The following is a 27,285-nucleotide window of genomic DNA, read 5'->3' as shown; positions in this document are numbered from 1 at the left end:
GGCATATGAAGTTTGATTGCTGATCAAAACTTTTTTTCTCGGAGTTTATAGAAGCATAACAATTTGCAGACCACAAGAAGTTTGAATTTGACAGTAAACTTGGGAATTTCCCCCACTTCTAAGTCACTCAAAAGCAACAAGGAGAATAAGAAACAGAAAGACAAGGTCCTTTGATGAAACTTAGAGACATTCATATTCTTTTTTAGAAAGGTTATATGAAAAGATCAAGTGGGAGTATAAGAAAATGACAAGGGCAGACATTCATGGTTGAGAACTTCCCTTGAATTTCTGATACAAAATCTCAAGAAGCTTAGAATAGAAAAGGGAAGGAGAAATTATGAAGGAAAGCCATATTTTCTAGAAGTATTCAGTGAGGTTGAGAGGGAGTGTCTGACTAGTCTTTGATGCTATTTTCTGACAGGGAAACATGGAGAAGAAGTAAACATATACAATCCTGTGCCTAAAGGAAAATCCTATTAGCTGAGAATAAGCATCTGGAATTCTCCAACACCACTCCAAACTCCTGAAAGCAGCCAGTTCAAGAACTCACTTTGCTCAAAACCAAGTGATAATAAGTAAGGAGTCTCCACAAAGTCTATTATGAAGATAGCTCAAGAAAAAAAGAATAAAAGAAACAGCAAGTAAAGAAAACTCACCAGTAACATGTTAAAAAAAAAGATGAAAACACATGATGCCATCATTAAAAGATATTAAAAAATATATATGAGCCAATCATGTCTTTAAAATAAGAGCACAAGAGGTCAAGGAAAATAAGGTGAGCCAAAAAAGGGAAGTGATATATAAACTTGAAAATCTGAAGAAGAGGAGAAAGAAAAAAATAAAACCATCACAGAAATGAAAGGTGAACTTAAGGAGCACATATGAAGGCAGACCCCAAAAAAGATACAGTATGAGGAAAAAGGAGCCAAAAAAGGAGAAATGGATGAGGAATTCAAGTGAAATAGAGTAAAAATGGTACCTATGGAGTTAGGCAAAGAAGATTCAGCAGGCATATAACTGGTATCTTTTTTTTTTTTAATATTTTATTTATTTATTTGTCAGAGAGAGAGAGGAGCGAGAGTGAGCACAAGCAGACAGAGTGTAGGCAGAGGGAGAAGCAGGCTCCCTGCTGAGCAAGGAGCCTGATGCGGAACTCGATCCCAGGATGCTGCGATCATGACCTGAGCCAAAGGCAGCTGCTTAACCAGCTGAGCCACCCAGGCATCCCATCTAACTGGTATCTTTAAAGAAGATAACCCAAATAGAGGAACAGAAAAAATATTTCAAGATATAATTTAAGAAAATTATTCAGAAATAAAAGAAGACTTGAATGTATGGATTTAAGAGTCATACTTTGTGCCAGAAAAAAATCCATGCAGATTCACCTACAGAATAAACAATAGCAAGTTACTGGATTTAAGAAATAAACGAAGAAAATTTGGGCATTTAAATTAAAATCTCAGGTCAACCATATAAGAAAAGCAATCCAGTGAAGTGTGTAAACCTGGTGATTCACAGACCTGTACCCCTGGGGATAAAAATATATGTTTATAAAAAATAAAAATTATATTTAAAAAAAAAAAAAAAAAAAGAAAAGCAATCCAAGGTGCCTGGGTGGCTCAGTGGTTTAAAGAAAAGCAATCTGGCTTCAAATCTTTCCACATTAGCATTTCATTCTAGGAGCAGTGGAGCAGTTTACAAATACATTAAGAAAGTAAAGTCATATCAAACAATTGTATAGCAAGTCAATACAAATATATAGAAAATAGTTAAGCATGTGAAATAACTCATAGAACATAGTTCTCATGAGCTCTTTTTGAAGAAACTAAAGGAAGACAAACTTCAACCCACAAACAAAAATTAAGGCAAAATGATCACTGGTGAGTTTGGACTCTGTGGAACCAAAATGAAAGCAAATGTAGGTCATAATCCTGACCAGGTAGTGAAAGGGATCAGAACATGTCACCCCAATATACAGCACTTTGGTATGAGGATTACTTTGAGCTGAAGTCAATTAAGAAGCAGAAACCACAGAAAGACCTCACTACCCTTCTCCTATCTGTCTAAAAGCAAGACATAAACTTCCCTTTGCGAAGATCTTGCCTCTCTCTTATCCCATATCAGGAGGAATTAAAACAATCATCATCACTGGAGACAGAGAATTGGAACTGAGATGAAGCTGCACAATCAAATCTTTTTTTTTTAAAAGATTTTATTTATTTATTTGACACAGAGAGAGAGATCACAAGTAGGCAGAAAGGCAGGCAGAAAAAGAGGGAGAAGCAGGCTCCCCGCTAAGCAGAGAGCCTGATGCAGGGCTTGATCCCAGGACCCTGAGATCATGACCTGAGCCGAATGCAGAGGCTTAACCCACTGAACCACTCAGGTGCCCCTGCACAATCAAATCTTAATTTTACCTCAAATATTACCCTCCCGCAACTTACTACCCTGGGAACCCAAACCTCTTTTCCTCTGTCTTGTCATGTCTCCCCAAATTTACTACCCATTGATAAGATGATATATAAGCTCCAAATTCAAACTACTCTCTTGAGTTATTCATCACTGAGTTCTCCAGTGCATGTACCCTTTGTGTGTGTAAATAAACTGTGGGTTTTCTTCCCCTATTAATCTGTCTTTGTCAGTTTAATTGACAGGCCCGAGTGACAGAACCTAATGGGTAAAGAAAAGTTTTTTTTCTCCTCCTCCCTGGCAAGTTCTAATAATTTAATCAACAAAAGCTGGGGGAAGGGGGAAATGATGGAAGAGAAAATAAACACATTGATTTTCTCATATTTTAGAGCTGGAGGATCAAAAGAGAAAACTTGCAACTTATAAATCAAGTAACAGAGATAGAAGTATGTGTAAAGACATAAAGATAAGCACCAAGACAAGTAATATTATTCATTTCAGCAGAGACTGCCAATTCTTTTCCTGGGTTTTTTAGCTTGGCAAATAGCCACTAGGAATTATGGCTTTATTTCCCACCCTCCACTGCAGGTAAGTTGCGAAGCTTTACAGAAGATCCTTACAGAAGAGAGGATTGTCTTTCTCCCTATCACATTCTAAATGTATTCTGGAATGCATACGTAAGAGCTAGAGCTCCAATAGCTTTCTTGGACCATGAGAGCATGTTAGACTGAAAGCCAGTCACGACAGAATTATATGATCCAAGAGCCTTGGTCCCTGACATTGGTAGGTACCATACCAGCCCTGGAAGTGATCCCCTCCTGACTTTTTGAATATGTGAAGAGAAATAAATTTATGGTTTTTTTTTTAAACTACTTAGTGGATGGTATTTGGTGGTTTTGTGTGGTTTGCACCAAACTTAACCCTAATTAATATGAATGATAAGAGGATACTTTATGATACTGAATACACATATGAAGATCTGAATAAATGGAGAGATGTATCATGTTCTTGAAAAGGAAGTCAGAATATTATAAAGAACCCAATTTTACTTAAGTTAATACAATCACAATAAAAATACCAATAGGATATTTTGCAAACTACCCAAGCTGACTCTAAAGTTCAATATAAATATTAACAAAAAAGAAGAGCCATAATATTATGTAAAATAAGTCTTCAAGAACATGCATATGTGTGTGTTTGTGTCTATATATTTTGTTTGACTTTTATTCTAAACTATAATAATTAAAATAATATGGTTCTATCACATATGGAAAGCATAGAAATAAATCTAAGGAGATAAAGAAATTTAGTAAGTGATAAAGGTGATATTTCAAGTCACTAAAGGGATCCTGGGTGGCTCAGTTGGTCAAGCATCTGCCTTTGGCTCAGGTCATGATCCCAGGACCCGGGGATCAAGTCCCGCATTGGGTTCCTTGCTCAGCGGGGAGCCTGCTTCTCCCTCTGCCTGCCCAGTGCGCTTTTTCTCTGACAAACAAATAAATAAAATCTTTTTTTCTTTTTCTTTTTTTTTTTTTAAGATTTTATTTATTTATTTGACAGAGAGAACTCACAAGTAGATGGAGAGGCAGGCAGAGAGAGAGAGAGGGAAGCAGGCTCCCTGCCGAGCAGAGAGCCCGATGCGGGACTCGATCCCAGGACCCTGAGATCATGACCTGAGCCGAAGGCAGCGGCTTAACCCACTGAGCCACCCAGGCGCCCCAAATAAAATCTTTTTTTAAAAAAGCAATAAAAAGATAATTATTTAATATATTCAGCTATATAATCATCTGGGAAAAAATAAATTTGGATTCTCCACCTCACACTTTGCTTCAAAATATATTCTACATGGGTCAAAGATTTTCATATAGAATGCGTCACCATAAGTACTAAAGAAAATGTGTGTAAAAACGTCTTAAATATTCTTACATGGGGAAAGACCTTTCTAAACAGGATACAAAATCTAAAGCCATAAAATGTTTGTGGAGCTGACTATACAAAAATCAGAAGGTTGGGGAAAATATATTTTTTTAAAAGATTTTATTTATTTATTTGACACAGAAAGAGAGAGAGTATAAGCAGAGGGAGTGGCAGTCAGAGGGAGAAGCGGGCCCCCTGCCGAGCCAATGCAGGGTTCCATCCCAGGACCCTGGGGTCATGACCTGATCTAAAGGTAGCAGCTTAAGCGACTGAGCCATCCAGGCACCCCAGGAAAAAATATTTTAAAAAATACAAACAGAAGAAAATTTTTTTCAACTCATATCACAGGCAAAGGGCCAATTTTCTTAAAAGAATTTTTAAAATAATTCTTAAAAGAATTCCTCTTAATTTATAACAAAAGCCTCTTAATTTATAACAAAAAAGAAAAGTAAATACATAGGATCTCAAACATAAGGAACAGTAAACATAACAAGATGGTCAAGTTCGTTCATCACAAAGGATGCCAAATAAAACTAGGCTGTGATACCATATTCACCCATCTATTTGGCAAAGACTAAAAATACCTCTACTAATACACTGTTGGTACCTTTAGGAGGAAATGCGCTCTCTCATACATTTATTGTAAGAATACAGAATATAAATTGGCACAAGGTCCATCAAAATCAATTTGATAACTAAAAAATTAAAATGTTTAGATACCAATTTCACAGATTTGCACATATTTCAAATGTCATATATACAAGGTTACTTATTACAGTGTTGCTTGTAACAGCTAAATATTGACCATATCTTCTATTTCCATTGATAGAACACTGACATGTTAAATATAACCATATAATGGGATATAAGGTAACCATTAAAAAGGCTTGGACAAGCAATTTTGCAGAATGTGCTGCTTCAAGAAAATGATACAAAACTGCACCCATTAACTGACATCGCTGTACATTGCAAATTCCTGGATCCTCATTCTTGTGATCTGGTACACATCAGCAATCTATAGATTTCATAGTCAAAATGATCAATCAGATGGAAAGTAAAAAGCTACAACTTCTTCTGAGTTGGAATTTAGTATTCAAATGTCACATCTAATATCAAAATGCAAAACACATTTTAAAGTAGTACTGATGAAACAATATAACCTAAGAATCCATGGGGAAAATGGATTACCCAGAGATGTGTATCAGGTTTCCATACTGTGAGAGCATTATTTTCCCAATATATCATATCTTTCACTGCTTTCCAGCTCAAGGTATTTGAAGGTATTCTTTGCAAACTGTGGCAACACTTTGCTTTTAATATTACAAAGAACTCTTCTTCTTCAACCAAAAAAATGAGGACCCAGACTCTGATTTCTAAAGTCCTGTCCAACTAACATATTATTTTTTTTTCTGTACTGTTCTATCCTCATAATACAACAGAATACAATTCTACTCACTACACACGCACACACATACATGGAATTATATACAGGTAAAGAGAAACATCTATTGAATGCTTACCTGATAACGTGTTGGTTGGTTGAGAATGCTGTTAAAACTGTGTGATTCAAAAACTCTTGAGTTAGACTGAGTGAAGAGGTTTAACTAGGAAAAAATACAATTAACCTAGTAAATTAGAATACATTCATTGGGAAATCAAAAATATAATCTACTATATTCTCCTCGATAACATTTCTGGAGTCAACACTTCCAAGGGACATTTTGTGGAAGTTGAATTTCATAAGTGATTTAATATATTTCCAATGGTAAAAATTCACGTGAGCAACATGCTCACACTTATCAAGATGTTCACAAGGTGTACTGCAGTAGAACTGAAAACGTATTTTAAAATCTGGCTCACGGGGTTGCCTGGGTGGCTCAGTCTGTTAAGCGTCTGCCTTTGGCTCAGGTTGTGATCCCAGGGTTCAGGGATCGAGACCCACAATAGTTTCCGTGCTCAGCAGGAAGCCTGCTTCTCCCTCTCCCACTCCCCCTGCTTGTGTTCCCTCTCTCGCTGTCTCTTTCTCTGTCAAATAAATCAAGTATAAAAACCCCACAAATCTGGCTCATACTAAACATAGTTATCAAAATGTATTCATGGCATCTAGAAGGCAAAGATGCCTAGAAGCAACTGTCTGCTCCTGAGCCTATATTTGTCTCCTACCCTTGAACAGAAACACGCTACAAGTTCAAAAGGTATCATTCGATATTTTATAACCCTAAAATATGAGCCAAAATAACATGCCTTCTTAGGATCATGGCCCTATACTGATTGAGATTCACATCTTTGAATAGAATAAGCTTAAAGAATTTTGGTTCTCTTCTCTCTTTGGGTTTAACTTCACAGTGGGTAGAAGGGTAGAAGGAGAAAGTAAGAGTAGCACATGATTACTGGCTACTCTTCATGTATGTGAGCGGGACCCGCCTCTTAACTCTTGGGCAAGCTACTACTGATAAGGTATGATTCAAAGGCAGGGCCCCCTGTGCAGAAATATGTATTCGCCCCATCACCTGACTTCCCAGCATCATAACTCAGGAACATGTGGGATGCTAAGAGGAAGGAAGTGGCACAATCAAGCCAAGAGAAAACCTGGGCTAATAAAATTAATTCTCCTCTTTGCCACTGGAGGTCAGTATCTGACTGTTGACTGAGATCAGTTCTAGTGGTTTGGACAAAGGATTTCTCTAGCTCCTTCTCTCTTCTAAAAAAGAATAACAGAGACGTGAAATTTCTCCAAAGTTTTACTAAAGTCAGTACACAGAGAGTATTAATATTCATGGCATTAATAATATTAAAGAGATTTAAACATCTTCTTGCATAATTTTAAAAATTCAAGCAAAATGACAGTTTTAAACCAGATCTGGAGAGACTGGGAAGCCAAGGCTCATAGCTTCTGAGAGATCAGTGCTCAACTTTTTTCCCACTTCTGGCAACTTCTCTGAAAAAAGCTATTCTTTCTGCCAATGGTGTATTGCAGGTAATACAGAGCACATCTGCTCCCCTCACATTCCTTTGTGCGAGCTACATTTCCCTTACAGGGGTCGAGGGAGGCATAAGCCACCTGAAAGCACACACTTGACCTGAGGGTATCTCCCCACTTCTACACTGTGGCACTCCCAGGAATGAAGTCAGTGAAATCAGTCTTCTACAGAAAGAAAACTTCAAGATGTGTTGGGGAGAGGGGCATGGAAGGGGAAAATGGGCCAGTAACCAAGCCAGAGCAGCCCATGCTGAGTGTAAGGCAACCCGTGCAGAAGAAAGAGCTAGACATCTGATGCTGGAAAAGCTGGATTCACACCTACCCCACCACTGGCTAGCTCCCTGACCTTGCATAAGTGCACTACTTTAAGGGTTTCAGGGGTCTTATCTATACAATGGGAATAATAATAATACCTACCTCACAGTGTTGCATGAGGCTCAAGTGTACAGCAAAGCACTTTGTAAACTGTGAATGAGGAAGGGTACTGATATTTGTTGAGGCTGGAACTGTGTACATCTCAAATCATCCTCACATTAACCCTACAGAGTTTTCTCTCTTTCAGATGGGACAGCTAAGATTCAGCGTGATGAAACGACTTCTCCATGTTACTCGCTAGGAAGCATTAAGGCCCCAAATTCAAATCCGAGTCTAACACAGAGGCGCTCGCTCCTCTTCACATTGTCTTGCTTCTCACCGTGTACACGTGAGCTACTATTTGAAATCATGGGATGATACAGTCAAATCAGTGCCTTGGCACAACCTCAAGAGCCCACATCCAAGTAAAATTTTAAAAAGGTTTCAAAGGCTTAAAGAATAAGATTCCGGGGTATTACAAATCTTGGAAATGCACATCTGTTTTTTTAAAGTGAGAAATTAGATTGCAGGGATCCGGTCTTTTTCACCAACTTCAACTGAGAGCAAGTACCTACCTACCTACCTCTGCTAAACCCGCCTGTACTTTATGGAGGTAACACTGCCATCTGGTGGGCTCCCAGGGTATCACAACTACAGGCCATCTTCACAACTCAAGGCAAAAACGTTATTTTAACTCCACACATTTGCTCCTCTATGTCTTGCTCCCCGTTATTTAAGGTCCTGCTTACATCATTTGACTCCCCTACAAATTCTACCTCTGCAAGTTAAGTTCATGATTATAAAGTACTATCATAAAATTCATTTTTGTTAAAATCAGAGTATGACTCAATCTAAAATCCAAGTATGAATTAACTGGGACAACTTTTGGACAAACCATTCTTAATTATTTATTAGAATGGTATGTATGGTTAATATTTGAGGATGCTCTTAGGTTTGTGCCAATTTTGTGATAGTAAAGAAAAAAAGATTACTTAGCCCAATCAAGACTTTCTACAAATAAGAATGTGGTGGCGGTAAATTATGCATACACCCAAGAGAAAAATGTGAGGTTAAAACTATTTAACATCAGAATAACAGGTGAGAGGCATGGAACACAAGAAAACCAAAGTGTTTCCCCACAATAACTCTTCTGTTTACTTTTAACAAGTTAACAATGTGTTACTGTTTGTTTTTAATTTGGTACTTTGCATGAAATTCTTGCCAAAAGCAAGATACAGACTAAGTGAGTTCTTGAAACATTATGAAGATATTAAGTCTTAGCCTGTGAAAGACTATGGAACAAACAGTAACTTTCAACATCTTCTAAGTTCACACATGAAAATTACTGAACAAACATCAAAGACAAGGAGAAAGAACAGTCATCCTTAGGTCTTGGTGAGTTTTGGATACCTACCCTGGACTTGGAGTTACCCATTCCCATTTCTATATCCTTCTGCAGCCGGCTCCTCCTGCATTTGGAAAAGTTAATGATCCGCATGACGAAATAAACAAATGACTTCGGACTAGGAACTAGACTGAAAGGTGGAGGTAATGTTTTTCCATCATCAAAATAAGATAACCAAAGTTTTGAACGGGCAAACTTCCATTCTACATCACTGTCATCCTGTGTCATAAAAACAGAAAAGAAACAATGATTCATTTTGAGTAAGGGACAGGCAGGGCTAGGTAGGGGCATATAGGTGATGGCCGGGGTGGGCAGCTATGGGATTAGGCTCACAGAAATCCCCCAAATGCAAAGGTGTAAGGAAACCAGAGAGAAGGGAACCAACCAGACCAGCCTCCCTAGGTGTCAGAAGTGGAATCTTGTTATATGACAGCTACAACAGTTCCAATAAAGAATTACTGGCCTCTAAAAAGGAAGTAAGCCATTACAGGTGTTGTCACTAATCCTTACTCAATGGTGCTATCAGTAGAGAAGTTCAATAAAAGACCAACCCTCAAAGCCCTCACTGGCAACCCTGTCAGGACCCCTCTCACTCCTGAGAGCTTTTTCTCTATCCTCGCTTAATAAACTTCTATGGCTTTCCTCACTCTCCTTTGTCTGAGAGATGCATTCTTCAACTCTGTGAGACAAGAAACTCGTTCTCCCCCTTCAATTTTAAAAACAAAATATTCCAGTAATTGATTTCAGTAGGATCATACAAGGAAGCTAAATTACACTTTTGAAATAGAAAAGTGACTTATGTACATTTATCTGCATATAACCTCTACTGGCCTACATATATTCTTAGCACCGCTAAGAATGTTTTCATTTTTTTCTTCCATATGCCTGTCTCTACCCAATGAAACTGAACCAGAATGTCCTGTCCCCCCCCCCCCCCCCCCGCCAAAGATAAAGCAAAAATGCTAGAAAAATTCAAGGTCAAGGAAGGACAAAAAGATTAACTCCTCCCTCCCTTCCCACCCCTGCCAATTCCACATATTCAACAGGACTTCCCCACTCTTCACCTGGCCTCCCCACTCATCTAGACCCATCCAGGGCAGGCTGTAGACAGACCATAACACACTTCAAGAGCAAAAGAAAAAAAAAATAGCACTAAGCTGAATTGTACTTCGGAGGTTATGTGTCAGCCATTTGTCCTCAAACGTCATATGAGGCCCTCAGTGGCCTATTCCTATCTTGTTTGTCCTTTTGATGAAGGATAGCTGGAAGGCAGGCAGGGAAGGAGAAGGATCCCCACCCTAAGAGGAAACTACCCTTAAAAGGATTTTACACCACCGTGGAAGGAGCCCTTCACCTATCCCATATGATCGGTGACAAAAACCTGATTGGGTGACAGGCACAGGGAAGGTTGATCAGATTACAACAGCCTGTCTCAACAAGACCCCTAAACTTAGAAACTCTGGTGGCCACCCTTTTGGATCCCCTTCCTCCTTGGGAGCCTCTTACTACCACTTCACTATCACTCAATAAACCTTGGCTTGCTGCCCACCACTCTGTCTGGTCTACCTCTTCATTCTTCAGAGTGGTGTGACCAAGAACCATGGGCACCAACAGAAGGAGAAAACATCCCTTTTATTCTCAGTCCTGGACCATGGTGATGGAGAGAAGAAATGAAGTGGAGGGGGTTCGAAGATGGGAGAAGTTGGCTTGCTTATCTCACACTGCCCAGACTGCTGTTACCACAAACAGATACTCAGGATCCCACAGTTTTCATTTCTGGAGGACCTAACTTCTACTTTGAGATACCATTTTATGTGTCTCTAAAACACACACAGTCTCAATGCACTTAACAAACAGCAAAACACTAAAGAGATATTTGACACAAACCTGGAGGACATAGAAAACACACATGATCATGAAGGAAGGTACAAAACCAAGCCTAATCCAAAACAAGTAGAGTGACTTCTAGAATACTAAAAATTCTGACTGGATACAGAACATCATCTGGGTTTGCCAGACATCTAGGAATTCCCCTACTTGATGAGGGAGCAGGAGGCTGACTGAGGACAAAGCAAAAGCTGGCACGTTGCACCCCCTCTCCACCCACTCCCCACCCCTGACTGCCCTAAAAGAAAAACAAATAGTTAACTTCCAGAGATCGCAATCCTGCAAGACAGGAGTCTCCCTTGGTTTACCAATGTCCTAGAGATTTACAACAAAGAAGCTATCTTAACAATAGCACAATTTCCAGAGGCAAATAACTCAGTTCCTCAAGCCCTAAATAAAGTCAAATTTCTCCTAAACCCAAGTCTCACTAACAAGGACACTCGATAGGAGAAATGTGAAACTTTATCTCCAGATCTCCAAGATAGTGTCGAGAATCATTCCCAAGCATATGGCCCATTGATATACATCTAAAGGGTCTCACAAGAAGATTTTTACTACTAGTAATAAATAACCTTTCTCCCAACAATAGCTAGCCTCTCAAGGTCCTGGAGACCTTGCTTCCAAAATTCCTTAGAAACTAACATCACCCCCTTTGTTCTCTCCTACCCAACTCCTGTGTATATAATCAGCCACTTCTCAGGATAATGGCGCAGCAGCTCTTTTTGCCCACGGGTCCTGTCCCCATGCTTTAATAAACCACCATTTTGCACCAAAGATGTCTCAAGAATTCTTTCTTGGTCATTGGCTCCAGACCTCAGCCCACCGAACCTCACCCATGTTCCAGAATTTCATCATACTGAGATCTTTCAGATGGTTGCCTGGCTAATCTAGGAGAGAGTAAGTCCCCTACAGCCAATAGCCAATAGTTGTAGCCCCTCATTTCAAAACTTTTGAAATATATTCTGAGAGGAGGCAGAGTGATGATAAGTTCAGGGGGACTTCTTTTGTGTTCTTAGAAGATACTGGAGGCTGTGAGCCTATCTACCCAGGAAGAAAATGCAGGGAAAGGTCCTGGCTCCCTCTGCTTGGGTATAAGCCTCTTAATTTAGAAGAGCTGGAAATCCACCACAGGGCACAGAAACAGATGTAGGATACTATTAGAATGGGATGGCAAAAACAGACACCATGGATAGAAAGCAGGTTTACCTCAATTTCTTGATATGAGCTATTAATCATAGCAATTAACATGTTGAGTAAAACGACCACCATAGTTACATTGTATATTCCATAAAGAACGTATCCAATATTCTCTATGAATTTGTGATCGTATTTGAGCACAACGGAAGTGACTTCAGACAATCCAAATATCGACCAAAACAAAGTCTTGAAACTTTCTTCTACACTGTTGAAAGAATAAGGTACACAGTAAAAAACTGACAGTTTTCAGTATGAAAAATTCAAAAGAGAAACCAGATAGGGTTTAAATTCTATACAGAGGTAAAAATGCCATCATTAAATATCATCATAATAAACACCACGAGTATAATTATTTTATCATAATATTTATTAGAAATCATTCTATCAGGTTTTTAGGGGTTTGTGATTAAGTAATGCCAATGCCTAGCTTTTCTAGAAGTTACCATCAAGTGAAATGTCTCTAAACTCAGCAGAGGAAAGCTGATGTCATGCCACAATACCCATTCTTTTCTTCTAGAAGGATGGAAATTTGGGGGTTGATTTGGTAAGTGGTTTAGACATTTAAATCAGGTTTTCTGGAGTCGAATAAGGCCAGGAGTAAAATAATATACTCGCTTAAAAACAAAACAAAACATATTCCCTGCACCATGGCAGCAGGGAAGAATGAAAACCACCTACATACCCATCAATAGGGGGAGGGTAAATAATTCTGACATCTATATGATGGATGGTATATGGCCACTGGGAAAATGAGACAGATCTATTTACATGTGTTTCTATAAAATGATACCTGAGATCTATTAAGTAAAAAAAATAAGATATAGCAAGAGTGAAATAGTGTACCATTTAACTAAAAGAGAGGGGCTTACAAATAAATACTTATGTTCTTGTTTGTGTATAAAATATCTCTGAAAGTATCCAAAAGAAACCATTGCCTCTGTGAACTAAGGAGAAATAAGAGGCAGGGGTCCAGTGGTGAAGAAGGAACATGCTTTTCACTATAGACACCACTCCATGAATTTTTTGCCACAAGAATATATTACCCACCTAAAAGTTTTGCTTAACTGGAAATGAAGAGGAGGGAACAGACTGAGAGATTTCTGTTCTTTTCCTTTAATTTATACAACTTACTCCCTGAGTCTTCCATCACAGCAATGAACATGTAGGCCTCTACCAGACTATTTACCTACTTTATCCCCTCAGTGATCTTTGCCAGCTGAATTTGCCTGATTTGGCCCATAACCAAGTTGTACTTACTGCTTCGTGAACCACAAAAATAATCCTTAAGTTAAACAATTAGACATGTGGAATTCCATTACTTTGGAAAAAGTCAGTCCTTTTTCCAAAGGAACATTAATGGGAACAGTCCAGTTTAAAAAAAAAAAAAAAATATATATATATATATATATATATATATATATATATACATCTACATAACAGATTCTAAATAATAATTCTGTAGATTTACAGGTTTTAGCACTAGTTTGTTTATTCATCCCATCATTCAGCAAATGCTGACAGAACGCCTATTAGATTCTAGAAAGTATGCTAGACCCTGAGAGTAGAAACCTGAATAGAAAGGTTCCTACCTCTACACAGTTACTCTCTATCACAAAACATCTCCCTGCATGATGTTATAGCATAGACGGTAGCAGGAGACTAAGGAAAACTAGAACCTCTCTGTTCCTTGCCATTAATGTAACAGGATCCCCAAATTCTCTGACTCCTTCATCTTGCTCTCTGGCAGACCTTCTCACCTCTAACTTCGAGAATACAGATTCCTGAGAATCTCTGTGGGGGAAGAGGCAGACAGCGGAAAAGGGAAGGTTCCTGAGCTCTGACTCTGGGCAAGAGGCTTTCTATCAATGACTTTATATAACCCTCACAACAACCCAGTTCCAACCTTATCGTGGTTATTGTAAAGAGAAGGAAACTAACACAGGACTGTTGAGTAACTTGACCAAAAGCCACAGCCAGAAACCAGCAGAGACTGTATCTGCATCTGCCTGATTTTCCAGCCTCTATCCTTTTCACCATATCAAGTTGCCACATCCTCACATAAAACAGTGACAACAATGTGTTGTATAAAATGAGCTCTCACAGAGTTTAAAGGGATGGCCCTGTGTGTAGGATCTTTCCGTCCTTTCCGGAGTGGGTTCAAACAGAACTTTTTTTCATTACAATAAAGTGAGTTTCAGTTCTCTTTTACCCCTAAGACTTGCTCTATATACCTATTTGAAAAAAAAAATCATTTCAAAACAATTTAGATACCTGAAAGGGCTTAATATTCTATTTTAGTCTACAGGGAACTTATTGAAGGTCTAGATTCTTTCCAGTTGTGGCATGACAGGTTACAAAGGGAGACAGGGAGGGCTTATGATCTCCCTACCTGGAATGACTACAGTACAAAGGGAGGGCCCCATCCCTGCCCTACTAAATGCTGGTAACTGAGAGTATCTCCCAACTAGATGTCTCCAGGCTGAGGGAACTTCAAGGAACAATGACTAAGGAAGTTTAATCAAAGAAGACTTCCCAGGCAAGGTGAGTCTCCAATGCAGATACCAGGGTGACCACAGGAAGGAAGCAGTATTAGTGTTACAGTGAGCTGTACAACATTTAGCTTCAGTTTCTTCTTACTCAACTCTGTACTGATAAATGATACATTAAAATAAAAGCCAATGCTTCTTTTTTGAATAGTAATGGCTACAAAAGGACAAAACTAAATTTAATGTCATACATAATATAAGAGACATCCAGTATTAAAAATTTGCTGCCCAATTCTCTTAAAATAGTCAGTTTTGTCTAGGATTTTTCCAAATTCTGATTCTATTCCATGGTTGAACATTTACCAAGCTCAAAGAAATGAGCCTTTGAAGCAATGTAATCACACAAAAGCATTGCTTTTAATGGATTTCTTTTTCCCCCTTAAAAACATCTTTATCAGGATTTCTGGATTTTTTGTGTGTTTACTTCATTTGGATTTGTTAGAAATTCTCTCTCATCATACCTTTTTCATATTTACTTACGTGGTAAAAGCAGCATTTACTTTAGCTCCAAGGTAGTAAGAATACAGTATGAACATGCCAATCATAAAGGCAAGAAACACCATAATAAAGAGGACCATGAACTTGAAAATGTCCTTCACAGTCCTTCCAAGAGAGATCTGCAAGGGGCCAAAGCTCTCATTTGCAGGAAGGATATACGCAATCCGAGAGAAGCTGAGCACAACAGCTATAGCATATAGGCCTTCAGATATGATCTGAGGGTCAGAAGGGAGCCATTTATCTCTGGCTAGAAAGAGAGAGAGAGAGAGAGAGAGATTAGAAATGGAACTTTTTATTCATTGCTAGCTATGCAAAATAAATACCTTAAATAATATCTATTTTTTAGGTAGATTTTTTTTAAGATTTATTTATTTATTTGACAGACAGAGATCACAAGTAGGCAGAGAGGCAGGCAGAGAGAGAGAGGAGGGGAAGCAGGCTCCCCGCTGAGCAAAGAGCCTGATGCTGTGCTCAATCCCAAGACCCTGGGATCATGACCTGAGCTGAAGGCAGAGGCTTAACCCACTGAACCACCCAGGTGCCCCTAGATTTTTTTTTTTTAATCTTGGTTGAAACTCCTCTAGATTTAATTAACTGCCCAGGCATGTTTTTCATGTTAAACCAGAAGCATATGAATTCCACACTCACATGGAATCTTTTACTAGAGGAAACACTCTTGTAAAGATATGAAGCCTGCTTCACATTGAGTAGAAACAGAATCATGTATGAAAGACACAGAAAGAGGTTAAAAATCCTTCATCAGACACAGACTGTGTCCAGAATGACAGAACAATTGACTTGACTAATTTGTTCCCTCAGTTACTAGATTTATTGATATGCTATTTTGTCACCCCATAGGCTCAGTTGGCACAAAACTTCTTTTTCGTATTTCATGGGGAAATTAGTTCATCTGATAGTTTGTGCAAGTAAAACGGCATATTATGAGAAGTAAGAATGTCAACCGAATCACAATGGTGTTGTCAGTGTGGTATTTGAGGAAAACAACTTGTTCCCAGAAAATGTAATACGCTACTAAGGTATAAAAATTTGGGGGATAGATTCTAAAGGAGGACTCCACCCCTTTCAGGGTCACTTATTTCACAACAAACTACTGGATACTCATTCCCAGGAGGGTCAAGAAATACTATGTGGCTAGTTGTGTGCAAACCGAATTGTTCTCAGATGAATGAATACATTGTAGACATTTTCAGCAAGAAAAATGAACATTTATTGAGTGTTTAGTGTGTACCAGACACAGTGCTTTCCCTTAGCTCTATGGATTTGGTGTTATTATTATCCACTCCTTAGAGATGCAGAAACCAATACTTGGAAAGGCTAAGTACTTGATCAAAATCATACACACAATAAGAAGTAAATCCTGAACTCACAAATTTCCCTTCAGATGACAGTCAATTAGATACACATGAAGACATTTAAATAAATAAGTTACTAAAATAGGATAGATGTTACACAAAAATACAATTTAAGCTAACTCTTTAATTATAAATGGTAATCATTTACTCATTTGATCTGGTCTCCTTGGCATAGAAAAATCCTCGTTTGCTGACAATAAGAGTGAAGGTGTTTAAATTTCACAATGTGTGAAACGTACATCTTATATTTTGGAGCAGGCACTCAGTCTTCTTTAATAATGTTCACACGCTACTTGTACTTATAGCAATGTAAGCCTTAATGATACTTGTAAAGAATTATTCTTCAAAATCAGAACCCATCTGAACTCTGTGCCTGAGTTTCCTTATCTTTAAAATAAGGGGTAGGCAATACATTTCTAAAGTCCTGCCCAGACTTAAGATTGTGAAACTACATGAAAATTTGCTAATCACACCTCCCCAGTCTGGCCCCAAGGGAGAGGAGGCTCACATCACTTACCCCTGGTTTGTGCTGGCAAGGATGGAATCACTGTCCTTGCACCCTGGTTGTCAGCGGGGGCCTCCCTGCTCTTCATGACACAGAGAAGGTGGGCATGAATTCCCTTCCACCTTGTGTTGAGAGGCAGGACATCACCCCAGTATTTCTGCGTGTTCTCCAGGGCTTATGATCTCATGTCACTTTAGCTCCTACTTCCTGCCTCTGCTGAGTTTTTGTTCACTTCACCTGAACAGCAGCACAGCACCTTTTACTCTTTTATCCCCTCTGAACCACGCTCTCAGGGACTCATCTTCCATCTCGATCAGTTTATCAAGCTATTTTCCCCCCCTAGTTAAGACAGTTTCATACCCTAAGAATATATATGAGTAATTATGTTGTTGGGCTCAAAGATAATTTCCTCCTACCCTGAAACATCTTCTTCGTAGAGATTTGAACACTGAGCCACCGAGAAGTAAATTAACTTGATGAAGTCACAAACAGCAAGGGAGAGTCATAGCCTTGACAGGAGTCCAGTTTTATATAGTTCCATAGCTCGTGCTCTCGCCTCTGTTCATATACATTCAACACACATCTCATACTAAACACGGACATATCCTTCCAAAGTGTGGTTTCAGTACCTTTCCTGAGGACCTTTCATATGAGGACCCTGCAGTCAATAACTTACCGTAAGTGAAATACTGGATCTCCGGTGGAAGCGTAACTTCACTGAGGTCGCTCTCTTGGACATAACTGTCCACATACTGCTGTGCTTTTGTTGCCTGAAGGAAAGCTAGGAATCTGGCCGTGAAAGCAGCAATGAATATGGAGAGCATCCCGAAGTCCAGCACATTCCACAACTGCAAAATATATTCCCTAGGTCCTTCCAGCCAGAGCTCCTTACACTCAGACCACATCATTCCTGTCACACAGGAAGGTACAGATTACATCTCACAGCTTAGACAGAGAAGCTCATACTTGGTCCACCATCAGTCCCCATCTAGAAAATGCTCCACAGATAAAGCAGCATATGAGGCACCACAAAGCACCCACTACTGTTCAGCTCCCTGACACCCTGGGCAGAGTCACATGGAAGAAAAATCTTTACCAAGTCAGAATTAGAATTTGGAGTAACAGAGTTCTACATCTGGTACCAGAAATGGGATGGGCAGGAAAGAGGGAAGGAAAGTAAGCAAAGACTCTTCAAGTCAAATGATTTTGCCCTGTGAGACTTTTGGAGGAGAGGAGAAAATTCACCTTTGTGAATTCCAATGGTTATCAAACCACAATAATTGCTGGTGAAACAAACCCCTAAATGAGAAAGTTATGGTAGACTTTTAAGAAGATCATTTTCCCAATCACACAGGAACACTTACATCATTCCCCTACCTTCTCTCTTCTTTCTAGTTTCATGCTAGGGAGGTGAGGAATATCACTGGACAAAAAAGGAACCCTTAAGCAGGGGCCCTAGGATGCTGTGAAGAAACCGAAAGCAGAAAATGCCATTCTGGGAGAAGAGGGGAAAATATTCCAATTTAACCATTTGTCCTGACCTTGTAAGGGGAAGACATTGTGGAATTTCTAAAAAGGTATTAGCTCAAGATAAAGTTTATAAAATAATTATTTGACCCAGGTTGAGTCCACAGGAGTGAATGAGGGGAGTAACCACGTTATTAACTCAGGAACTAAGAAGATACCAAAAACACTCTGGGAAAACAGAGAGAACAGATAAAAGTGACTCTGCATTAATGATGGTTAGATAAACTAATTCCTACCTCCATTTTTTTCCTAAAGTTTTTAATTTTAACATAGCTATTCAAAATGGAAACTTATGGGCCAAGATGAAAAGGCAGCCTAGGTATCCAATGGTCAATGGATGGATAAAAACGTGATGTGTGTGTGTGTGTGTGTACACACACACACACACTGGAGTATTACTCAGCCATAAAAACAAATGAGATCTCAGGTTTCCAACAACATGGGTGGGCTTAGAGGGTATATACTAAGTGAAAGAAGTCAGAGAAAGAGAAATACCATATGATTTCACTTCTGTGTAGAATCTAAAAATCAAAATGAAGAATGACACACTCGTCAATACAGAGAACAAAGTGGTGGCTGCTAGAGAGGAGGTCAGTGGGGGGATAGGAGAAAAAAAGAACATCAAGAGGTACAAATTTCTAGTTAATCAATAAGCCATGGAGATAAAAAGTACAGCACTGGGAATAGTCTGTAATACTGTAATAACACTGTACTTATCGTGGGGAGGAGTGAGTAATATATAGACTTGTCAAATCATAATATCGTACACCTGAAACTAATATAACACTGCATGTCAACTATACTTTGCTAATAAAAATCTAAAAAAAGCAAAAAAAAAATGGACTATTGTAAGGTAAAGTAACAATTAAGGAAACTCTCCAAAAAAAAAAAAAAAAAAACCTCTGAAACAAAGGCAAAAAATGTTCTTTAATTATCAGTTAATGGCTATTGGGCTATTTCACAAGTATTTCAATGAAATATTTGGTCATCATCAGTAAGTCACATTTTTATAAAATTTATAATTACTCAATAATTGAAGTTACAAATTTGGTGTATTCATAATTAGGCTCATGTTACACATAAAAATTTTTACTTAGTGTTAAGGGATACATTTTAGTATTATTAAGCTGCAAAGCACTCAATTATTTTGTTCTGCTTATCTTACAATGATGATGTTGTCACCATATATCACATGATAACACTTTCAGTAAAAACGCAGTCATATACACACACACACACACACACACACACACACACACACACAATTTTTGTAGAAATTAGAATATTTAAAATAGTAAACTCACCGAGAACCCAGACCATAATTAGCATCTCTGTCCACGTGAACTGGGTGGTTTTCACCCTGAAGATCTGCTTGGGATAGTCAATAACAGTGATATTGGGCAGCGTGGTGATGCCTTCGAATCTGTCTGAGGCATTGAACACAAGCAGGCCCAGGAAGATGATGAAAGAAGCAGCATGTGCAACAAACTTCATAAAAGGGCTTCGCAGAATTTTCCCCAGCTGTAGGACAACAGACAAAGAAGAAGAAGAAACTTCTACTTTGGAAAGCTTGGCTTCTGCTTTTGAAAATGACGATACAGGATTTTAAAAAAAATAGATGAAATGAGAAGACTTTCAAAATTCTGCTTCTGCATGTGAAGAGCTATACATTATGAAAACTACTCTTTAGGGGATGCTGCCTCCAAGAGTAATTTAAGAAGTCTTCAGACTTCATTGTTTCTAAATACCCAATTTGTCTCAGAGTCGACTGCATTCACAGGATTTCTGAAAATCACAAGGCATATGCTGGTTATTCTTATTTTTACAGGAAAGACTACGCAACCAACATATAGGTTTTGAGAGTCTGGGAAAAGAAACTCCAAATTTGTAGTGTGTATTCTTTATTGCTTTATAATTGAAACTTTAGGAGTTTGGAGACACATTCATTTATAACTGTAGTGTTATGATGTGTTTGTAGTACCTAACAAGGCCTTTGAAGATTAAAAACTTTACTACTACAGAAATAAATTTTTGTTCTCATTTCTAAATATTCTGAAATCAAGCTGCACTTTGTATGCTATAAAAAAAGACAGAAGATATCAGAATCAGGTAAATGTTTTATGTGTTATTACCTCAAGAAGAAGAAGAAGATACGCAATAACTAAAACCTTTAAGTAGGTTAACTTAATTAAGTCAGCCCTGAGTTTGGAAAATCATATAAATAGTATAAAAGCATCTCTAAAGTTCAGTGCATAATTATTTTAAGGTAACTCCTTTAAAATCCCATGTGATATAATGTCCTTAAAAGCCCCATGTTCTAGCAGAAATGAAAAACAATTCTGCCTGTCCCAAGGGCTTCTGCAGCCCAAGAATTAGGTACATTTGGTAGATTTATCAAATAAGTTCTCTAGCCTACATACTCAGAAGCAACTTCAAACTCAGTCTGTGACCTTATAAAGCACAAGTGTCACATCTAAGAGAATGCAACTTCAAACAAATGTTTTGTATGTCTGGAACCTTAATTTGATGTCAACAAATCACGGAAGAATGTTAAGCATTTCTGGAGTTGAACATGAATGCAGACAGACAAGTGTCACATTTTCCATATCAGACACAGAAAAAGAAACAACACATTTATACGCCGCTGTGCTGTTCTGCAGCTGCAAAAAGCCACATTTGCAGGAGCTCATCTGTAGCACACAGTGATTTCTTTGGGTGGCCAAGTCTGTTTCTCATCAAGGCTGATTTTTTAAAACTTGAAATTACATGAAAATAAAGCAGCATGCCTATCTTAAAGATGGGATATATGTAGGGAGCTCTTGCTATGCTGTCTTCTTGCCACAGTCTAGGGGGTATACGGTAGATATAAAGGTGGGCTCCAGCAACGATTCGATTCCCTCCTTTAACCGTCTCTACTGCACAAAGAGTTCACCACACCATTTATTTTTTTTAAAGATTTTATTTATTTGTCAGAGAGAGAGAGCACGAGTGAGAGAGCGAGCACAAGCAGGGAAAGCCACCAGCAGAGGGAGAAGCAGGCTCCCCGCTGAGCAAGAAGCCTGCCAGACCCTGGGATCATGAACTGAGCTGAAGGTGGAAGCTTAATTGACTCAGCCACCCAGGCATTCCTCACCACACCATTTATAAGAGCTGCACTTTTCTAAGTGAAGAGAAAAAAGGAGTGGACTTCAATGTCTTAACTGATTAAGCTGCCCCCAAAGATGAACACTTAGAAATCAGACCTTTCCAGGTCATTTCCCTTAGGAAGGGAAAGTATTTGCAGGGGAAGTGATTTTTGCTTTAACGCATCCACTCTCATCATTTATAAATTTTAGACTTAAGGGTTCATATATTGGAGGAATGGTAAGGTACTTTCCCATGATACATAATAAAGGAACTTAGTCGACTCATCAAAACTGATCAGAATGACAGACTTTCTGCCTTTAGTTGCAGGGGCAGCTCAACCATGAAGTGAGAGGGATGAATATTCTCACATGCGTATGGTTCCTGCAGAGGGGGGCCTCCCTCTGCCAGAAAGACTACTGAGCCAGAAAGATGACAGATTTCCAGGATCATTTGTAAGTGGCCTTGACTCTTTTCCTGAAACTGCCTCTGATTTAAACAGAATCAGACTTCGGAATATAAAAACAAGATTAAAGGATCTCATAACAGCTTCTTCTCCCCAGCAGTACTCTTTATAAACCCAATACAGATTCTGTCAGCATGACTAGTATTCCTTCCCTTCTCTTGTTGGAAGATCTATGAGGCACAATTAAATTGAGTCTATACTGGCAAGATGAGAGAGGGATAAAGGTAGTAAACAAAACGATTCAAGCAAAACTAATTAGATGAACAATCTAAAAGTTCCAAAGCCCCCAACCCAAATTCTACCTTTTAGAATCTTCTGAAGGAACAAAGGGCCGGGGGAACCTGGCATGGACCTTTTGGAATTCTTCAAATTAACACCACTGTTCGTGACTGCACTTAATACACTCAGCCTCAGGTCTCTTGACAGGTTCCAACGAGTCACCCTTCCAGTTCTCAGGTTAACTGCTTCTTGGTACCACTGCTGTAGGGCTGTTCTCCTACCACAGGCCAACTCAGTTGACTCTCTGTTTATTAAGCTGTCAACAGAATTAGCAAAGTGCCACCTCACCCAGGTAGCTTTTCCTCTTTACTACCTTGGGGATTTTATCTTAAAAACCTGGTAAGTATCATATGCCTTCAAATGTGGTCTACCCCACTGTACCAGATCCTTTTTCCTTCCTTATTTGAATTTATCCAGTCATTAAAAAGCAGAATTTGTGTTCCTGAGTCAATTACCATTCAGGGTAAAATTGACAAGAGACTTAAGTAGGGAGCTTTTTCTTTTTTTATCCCTAGAGCACACAGTACATGAACCATTGAGGAAATGGACGGAGAAAAACACATACCCTGCTGCATGGTGCGATCCAGTAGCCAATGGCGAGAAATGGGAGGCCCAAGGCCACAACAAGCACAACCAGACACTTGATAGCTATGGTCTGTTCCCTCAGGCCTGAGAGGTTCTCGTACCAGATTGTCAAGAGCTGCTGCTGGCAGTTGGGGTGAGCCACAAACTGTGGGCAGAAAGAGACGTAGGTTACTGTACCATTGAGGACGCTTCAGCTACTGAACACTTGTGCATCCTGAAGATATTAATATGCACTTTTCTGGAATATAAGCACTAGAATATGCTTCTTTACCTTGCTTCCATTTCCCCACATTGCTTCAGAACTAGTAGAATTAAAGTTGGCAACAAAAGGGTAAAATTGATGTTGTCCTTCATTACAGTTCTTTCTGACTGAAAGTCGCTGTAATCCACAGATTCCTCTCCAGAATCTAGGTGATGGATACTTTCCTTTGTGGAAATGTGTCCTATCCCACTGTCTGCCAGCTCACTTGCCTTTGGTTCAAGATGGAAAAGAATAGTTGTTTTGTTTATTGTAGACTACGGCTAAAAGAAAAATGTGTCAAGTTTCACAAGCAATTCCTGAAATGTTACATGTAGGAAAAATATACACACCACATGCCCTATGTACGTGTACGTCCTACCACTGCAAATCTGCAAAGATCTACGAAAAGCCAACAACTGGCAAGAACTATGCTTGGTCCACACTTGCACTGCCTCCAGGAACTGGCATCAAATATCCCTTCCTTCCTGTTTCAGTAATCTGTCCTCTTTTGGTTGCTTCCTCTCTCACAGGTCAAAAACCACGGACCTGTATCTCCAACAGTTCTTTGTAACTACACTTCTAACCAGGAAAAACTGAGAAAATTATGTTATTTCAGCCCTGCTATTTCATTGTGCCATCTGGTTTTGCTAAATCATCTGCCAGCATCTATTCAGAGAGACTGGGATTTCATTAAAGGCCTGTCCTTATGCAGGTAGCAGAATGTATTTGTAGTCAGGCTCGTGTGAAAAGGCTCCTACATAAACAGATGTCCATTTGTGACTAGATATGCCTGACTTTGAATGACTAGATGCACTTTGCCCAAACTTGGAAATTATTTAGCGTCATTCACAAATCAACTATGAGTACCAACATATCTTTTTAAAGGGTGTTTAGCAATACAAAAATCTAAGTATCACTCACTATCTTCTAAAAAACAGAATAAAAAGTAACAATGAACCTGTTAGGAAGTACTCGTGAAGTGTTTCTTTGTTTATTTGGTTGGGTTTTTTTTTTTTTTTTTGCAAACTTGTAGAAGTAAAGAAAACAGCGCCAGTCCCCACCAGGTGAAGGGTTCATTTTTTTAATCAAGTTCTAGTTAATGATCCTGATATCCTAATGATTCTTAGCAACTCTAGGCTATTCCTCAAGTTATTTGGCTATTTATTAATAACACATCTACTAAGAAGTGAATAGGTTTCTATTTATTGGTGTATAGTTTCCCATTAGCGCTTCTAATTAAAAAATAATAAGAATAAAGTTAAAAAATAAAACCTCATCTCCCAAGGTAGGCAGTAGAGATGCAATTTCCCCCAAATCCCCACTTTTGCCCCTGTGTGCAACTGCCCTCTGAGAAGTCTGGTGAGAACCGCTCCAGTGACAGCTGTGCCACTGGGTGCAAAGGGTCTTGTGCTGATAGAAGGGGAAAAAATGAGTTTACAAATATTAGATTTCCAGTACTCAACTGAATTTATTTCAATAATACAAACTGGGAGGATTTGGGAGATTTAACGTATTACAAAGAAGATGCTATCTTTTCTCACTTAATGAGTTCAATATGAAAAAAGCATATTTTATCTTATAAGTGTCTTTCCATTCAATAGTAAAAATCCCAGGTCCTAGAGCTCACTCACTGGTCATTGCTAGTTGCTAGGTCTATATCAGATCTCCTTTCCATACTCAAGAGCCTGCCACTCCTCCGAAGTTCTGATTTTTGATTAATACAGTCATTATTTTAACTTGCGATAAAATACGATCAAGACTGAAAACGCTGGGGGCTTGGTGACAACTTTCTAGGGTTCTTGTTGAGAACTCTGCTAAATTTCCACTTCTACCCTTTACTCTACTGGATCATCTTCCTCCTGCTTTACCCCTCCTCCTGGTTAAAAATTCTCATCTCCTCTGAGTTCCTACTATGTCATTCATTTATTTATTCATTCACTCTTCAAAATGTTGTACACTCTTACTGTGAGCCAGGCACTGTGTTAGGTATCTGATAGAATAAGGTGAAAATGGAAGCATCAGTATGCATAAAGTGATACACCTTTCCTCTTCTTGGGTGCACAGTAAAGCTCTCAATAAAAAATGGGGAAAAAAAAAAAAGTGGAGAGGCACCTGGGTGGCTCAGTGGGTGTGGAGAGGCACCTGGGTGGCTCAGTGGGTTAAAAATCCAACTCTTGATTTAGGTTGTCATGATCTTGGGATCTGGGCTCCACACTTGGCGGGGAGTCTGCTTGAAAGTCTCTCCCCTACATCAGCACCTGCCCGATCCCTGCCCTAGGCTCACTCACTTGCTTGCTTTCTCTCAAATAAATAAATAAATCTTTAAAAAAATGGGGACAGTCTCCTTATGCTTGCCAGGATAAATAACCAACATTTAAAACAGTACTAGTTTGAATGTTGGTCTGAAAGTCTTGCTGTTTAGAGGGTCTGTATTTGTGAGAAGTTGGACAGATGCAAATAAAAAGCCCTCCTGTGCCTCCAGCTAGGCTCAGCTGAGGCTGGAAAACAGTGCCTTTGGAGAAATCCACAGGTGGAAGAGACAGTGTCATCCATCAGATTATCACCTGGGAAGCCAACATGCCTCCCCCCCTTTTTTAATAGGCTGAGGGCTTCTGCAAGATAGAAAATCACCATGAAGTTGAGAGACAGGTGACATGGGTCCATATAGAATTGATGGACAAATTCCACTTTGGTGAGTGTCCAGCCTTTCTTTCTTAGGTTTTAACTTTTGAGGACAGAAATATTAATGTTGCAGCTGGCTCCCTCTTCTTGTTCCTCTTCCAGATAATCTTCAAATCTGAAGCTGTGCTTTATGGCATTAATTGAACTGTACACATAGGTTGCACAGCCCTTAAAGATGTGATAGCTGTCAGTGCTTTTCATATGGCATTATGTAATGATCAATCTTTGACCCACTGTGACTTGCACAATGTAGTGCAAACACTTAATGTATGTTAAATAGTAGCCCAAATTGTGGTGTTTGCATTTTACTTGTAACACTTGAAAATCTGGCTTAACAACTATATTTCCCATACTGTTAATTCTACTCTTCTTAAGTAATACACCAGCATATGTTATCTATTCATTCCTTTCTATTCATAGGAAGAAAGCACAAATGGATATTTTCTTCCAATAACTTAAAATCCTAATTCAAGCACACAAGGAACCCTAAAAAAATAAAATAAAATAAATAAAATAAATGCAATAGTAACAAGTGAGGGGAAAAAGTTAATCCCCCTGGGAGATGAGTTCTGTTCTTTTCAAGGACTTCAAAATAGGGCAGTGACCTTTCTCTCTTAAAATTGTTTACTTCCTAAAAAGTCTCCTAGGCTGCCACACCAGTCATAGCCAGTCGGTTAAAATTTGTATGCTGCATCCTAACTTCAGTGGACAAGCAAATTGAAATTGTTACAAAAATAATGCCCTTATCTGAAGTTTTCTGATTTAAAAGGAGAATGCTTGACACACAAGAAAATCTCAATCTTTCAATGGAACAAAACTACTGTAGCACAGAGAAGAAACATTTTTTTTCCCTGCCAAATGACTACCAGATTGTAAACTGAACTGCTAATCAAGACAGGTTAATGGAAAACAATGAGATAATTTTCAACTTAAAAAAACATTCATGTTACACTGTCTTATCATCAAATCAGCCCTTTCAAGAAATATCTTCATGGGACTACTGTTGTACAAAAACATGGTAGGAACACTCTGTTTTTGTTTTTAATGACATGGTTGGAGGCACAGTTCATACCATTTAAAATACTGCTATGAATAAAAGCTGCGTCATTCAACTTCTATTTAAAGCTCTTTGAGTTATGAAATATATGGAAAACTTACATTGTATAAGTTTGTGGGATTTCGAACCCAGAGTGCAAAGTGTTCTGTTCTTTTTTGGTGCCAGGCAGGAAGTGGGCGAAGAGTCTGCCCAGTGTGAGACTCAGGATGGCACCAGCCAGTACATGCACTCTACCCAAGGTCTCTGTTGTATAT

The 27,285-nt window shown here is 38.8% G+C and overlaps 1 protein-coding gene across 6 annotated transcripts in view; it reads right to left on the bottom strand.

The window, feature by feature from the left end:
* TRPC3 (transient receptor potential cation channel subfamily C member 3) overlaps positions 1 to 27,285 on the bottom strand; it is a 72,356-nt gene that overhangs the window by 12,712 nt on the left and 32,359 nt on the right. For 2 of the 6 annotated variants that reach the window (XM_082726778.1, XM_082726779.1), the window contains exons 4-11: positions 23,032 to 23,196; positions 19,903 to 20,119; positions 17,748 to 17,981; positions 15,176 to 15,440; positions 12,159 to 12,354; positions 9,075 to 9,284; positions 7,724 to 7,771; positions 5,847 to 5,930 (exon numbers count right to left, since the gene is read on the bottom strand). In XM_082726778.1, the coding sequence (XP_082582904.1) occupies positions 5,847 to 5,930; positions 7,724 to 7,771; positions 9,075 to 9,284; positions 12,159 to 12,354; positions 15,176 to 15,440; positions 17,748 to 17,981; positions 19,903 to 20,119; positions 23,032 to 23,196 (1,419 nt within the window). Of the gene's footprint in view, positions 1 to 5,846; positions 5,931 to 7,723; positions 7,772 to 9,074; positions 9,285 to 12,158; positions 12,355 to 15,175; positions 15,441 to 17,747; positions 17,982 to 19,902; positions 20,120 to 23,031; positions 23,197 to 27,285 lie in introns of those variants that run through there. The other 4 variants (XM_082726782.1, XM_082726781.1, XM_082726783.1 and 1 more) reach the window with 3 other exon arrangements.

The sequence above is a fragment of the Mustela nivalis genome, assembly GCF_964662115.1.
Source record: "Mustela nivalis genome assembly, chromosome: 4".
Taxonomy (NCBI): Eukaryota; Metazoa; Chordata; class Mammalia; order Carnivora; family Mustelidae; genus Mustela; species Mustela nivalis.
The sequence above is the reverse complement of the archived record's forward strand: the minus strand, read 5'-3'. Positions and strand labels throughout refer to the sequence as shown.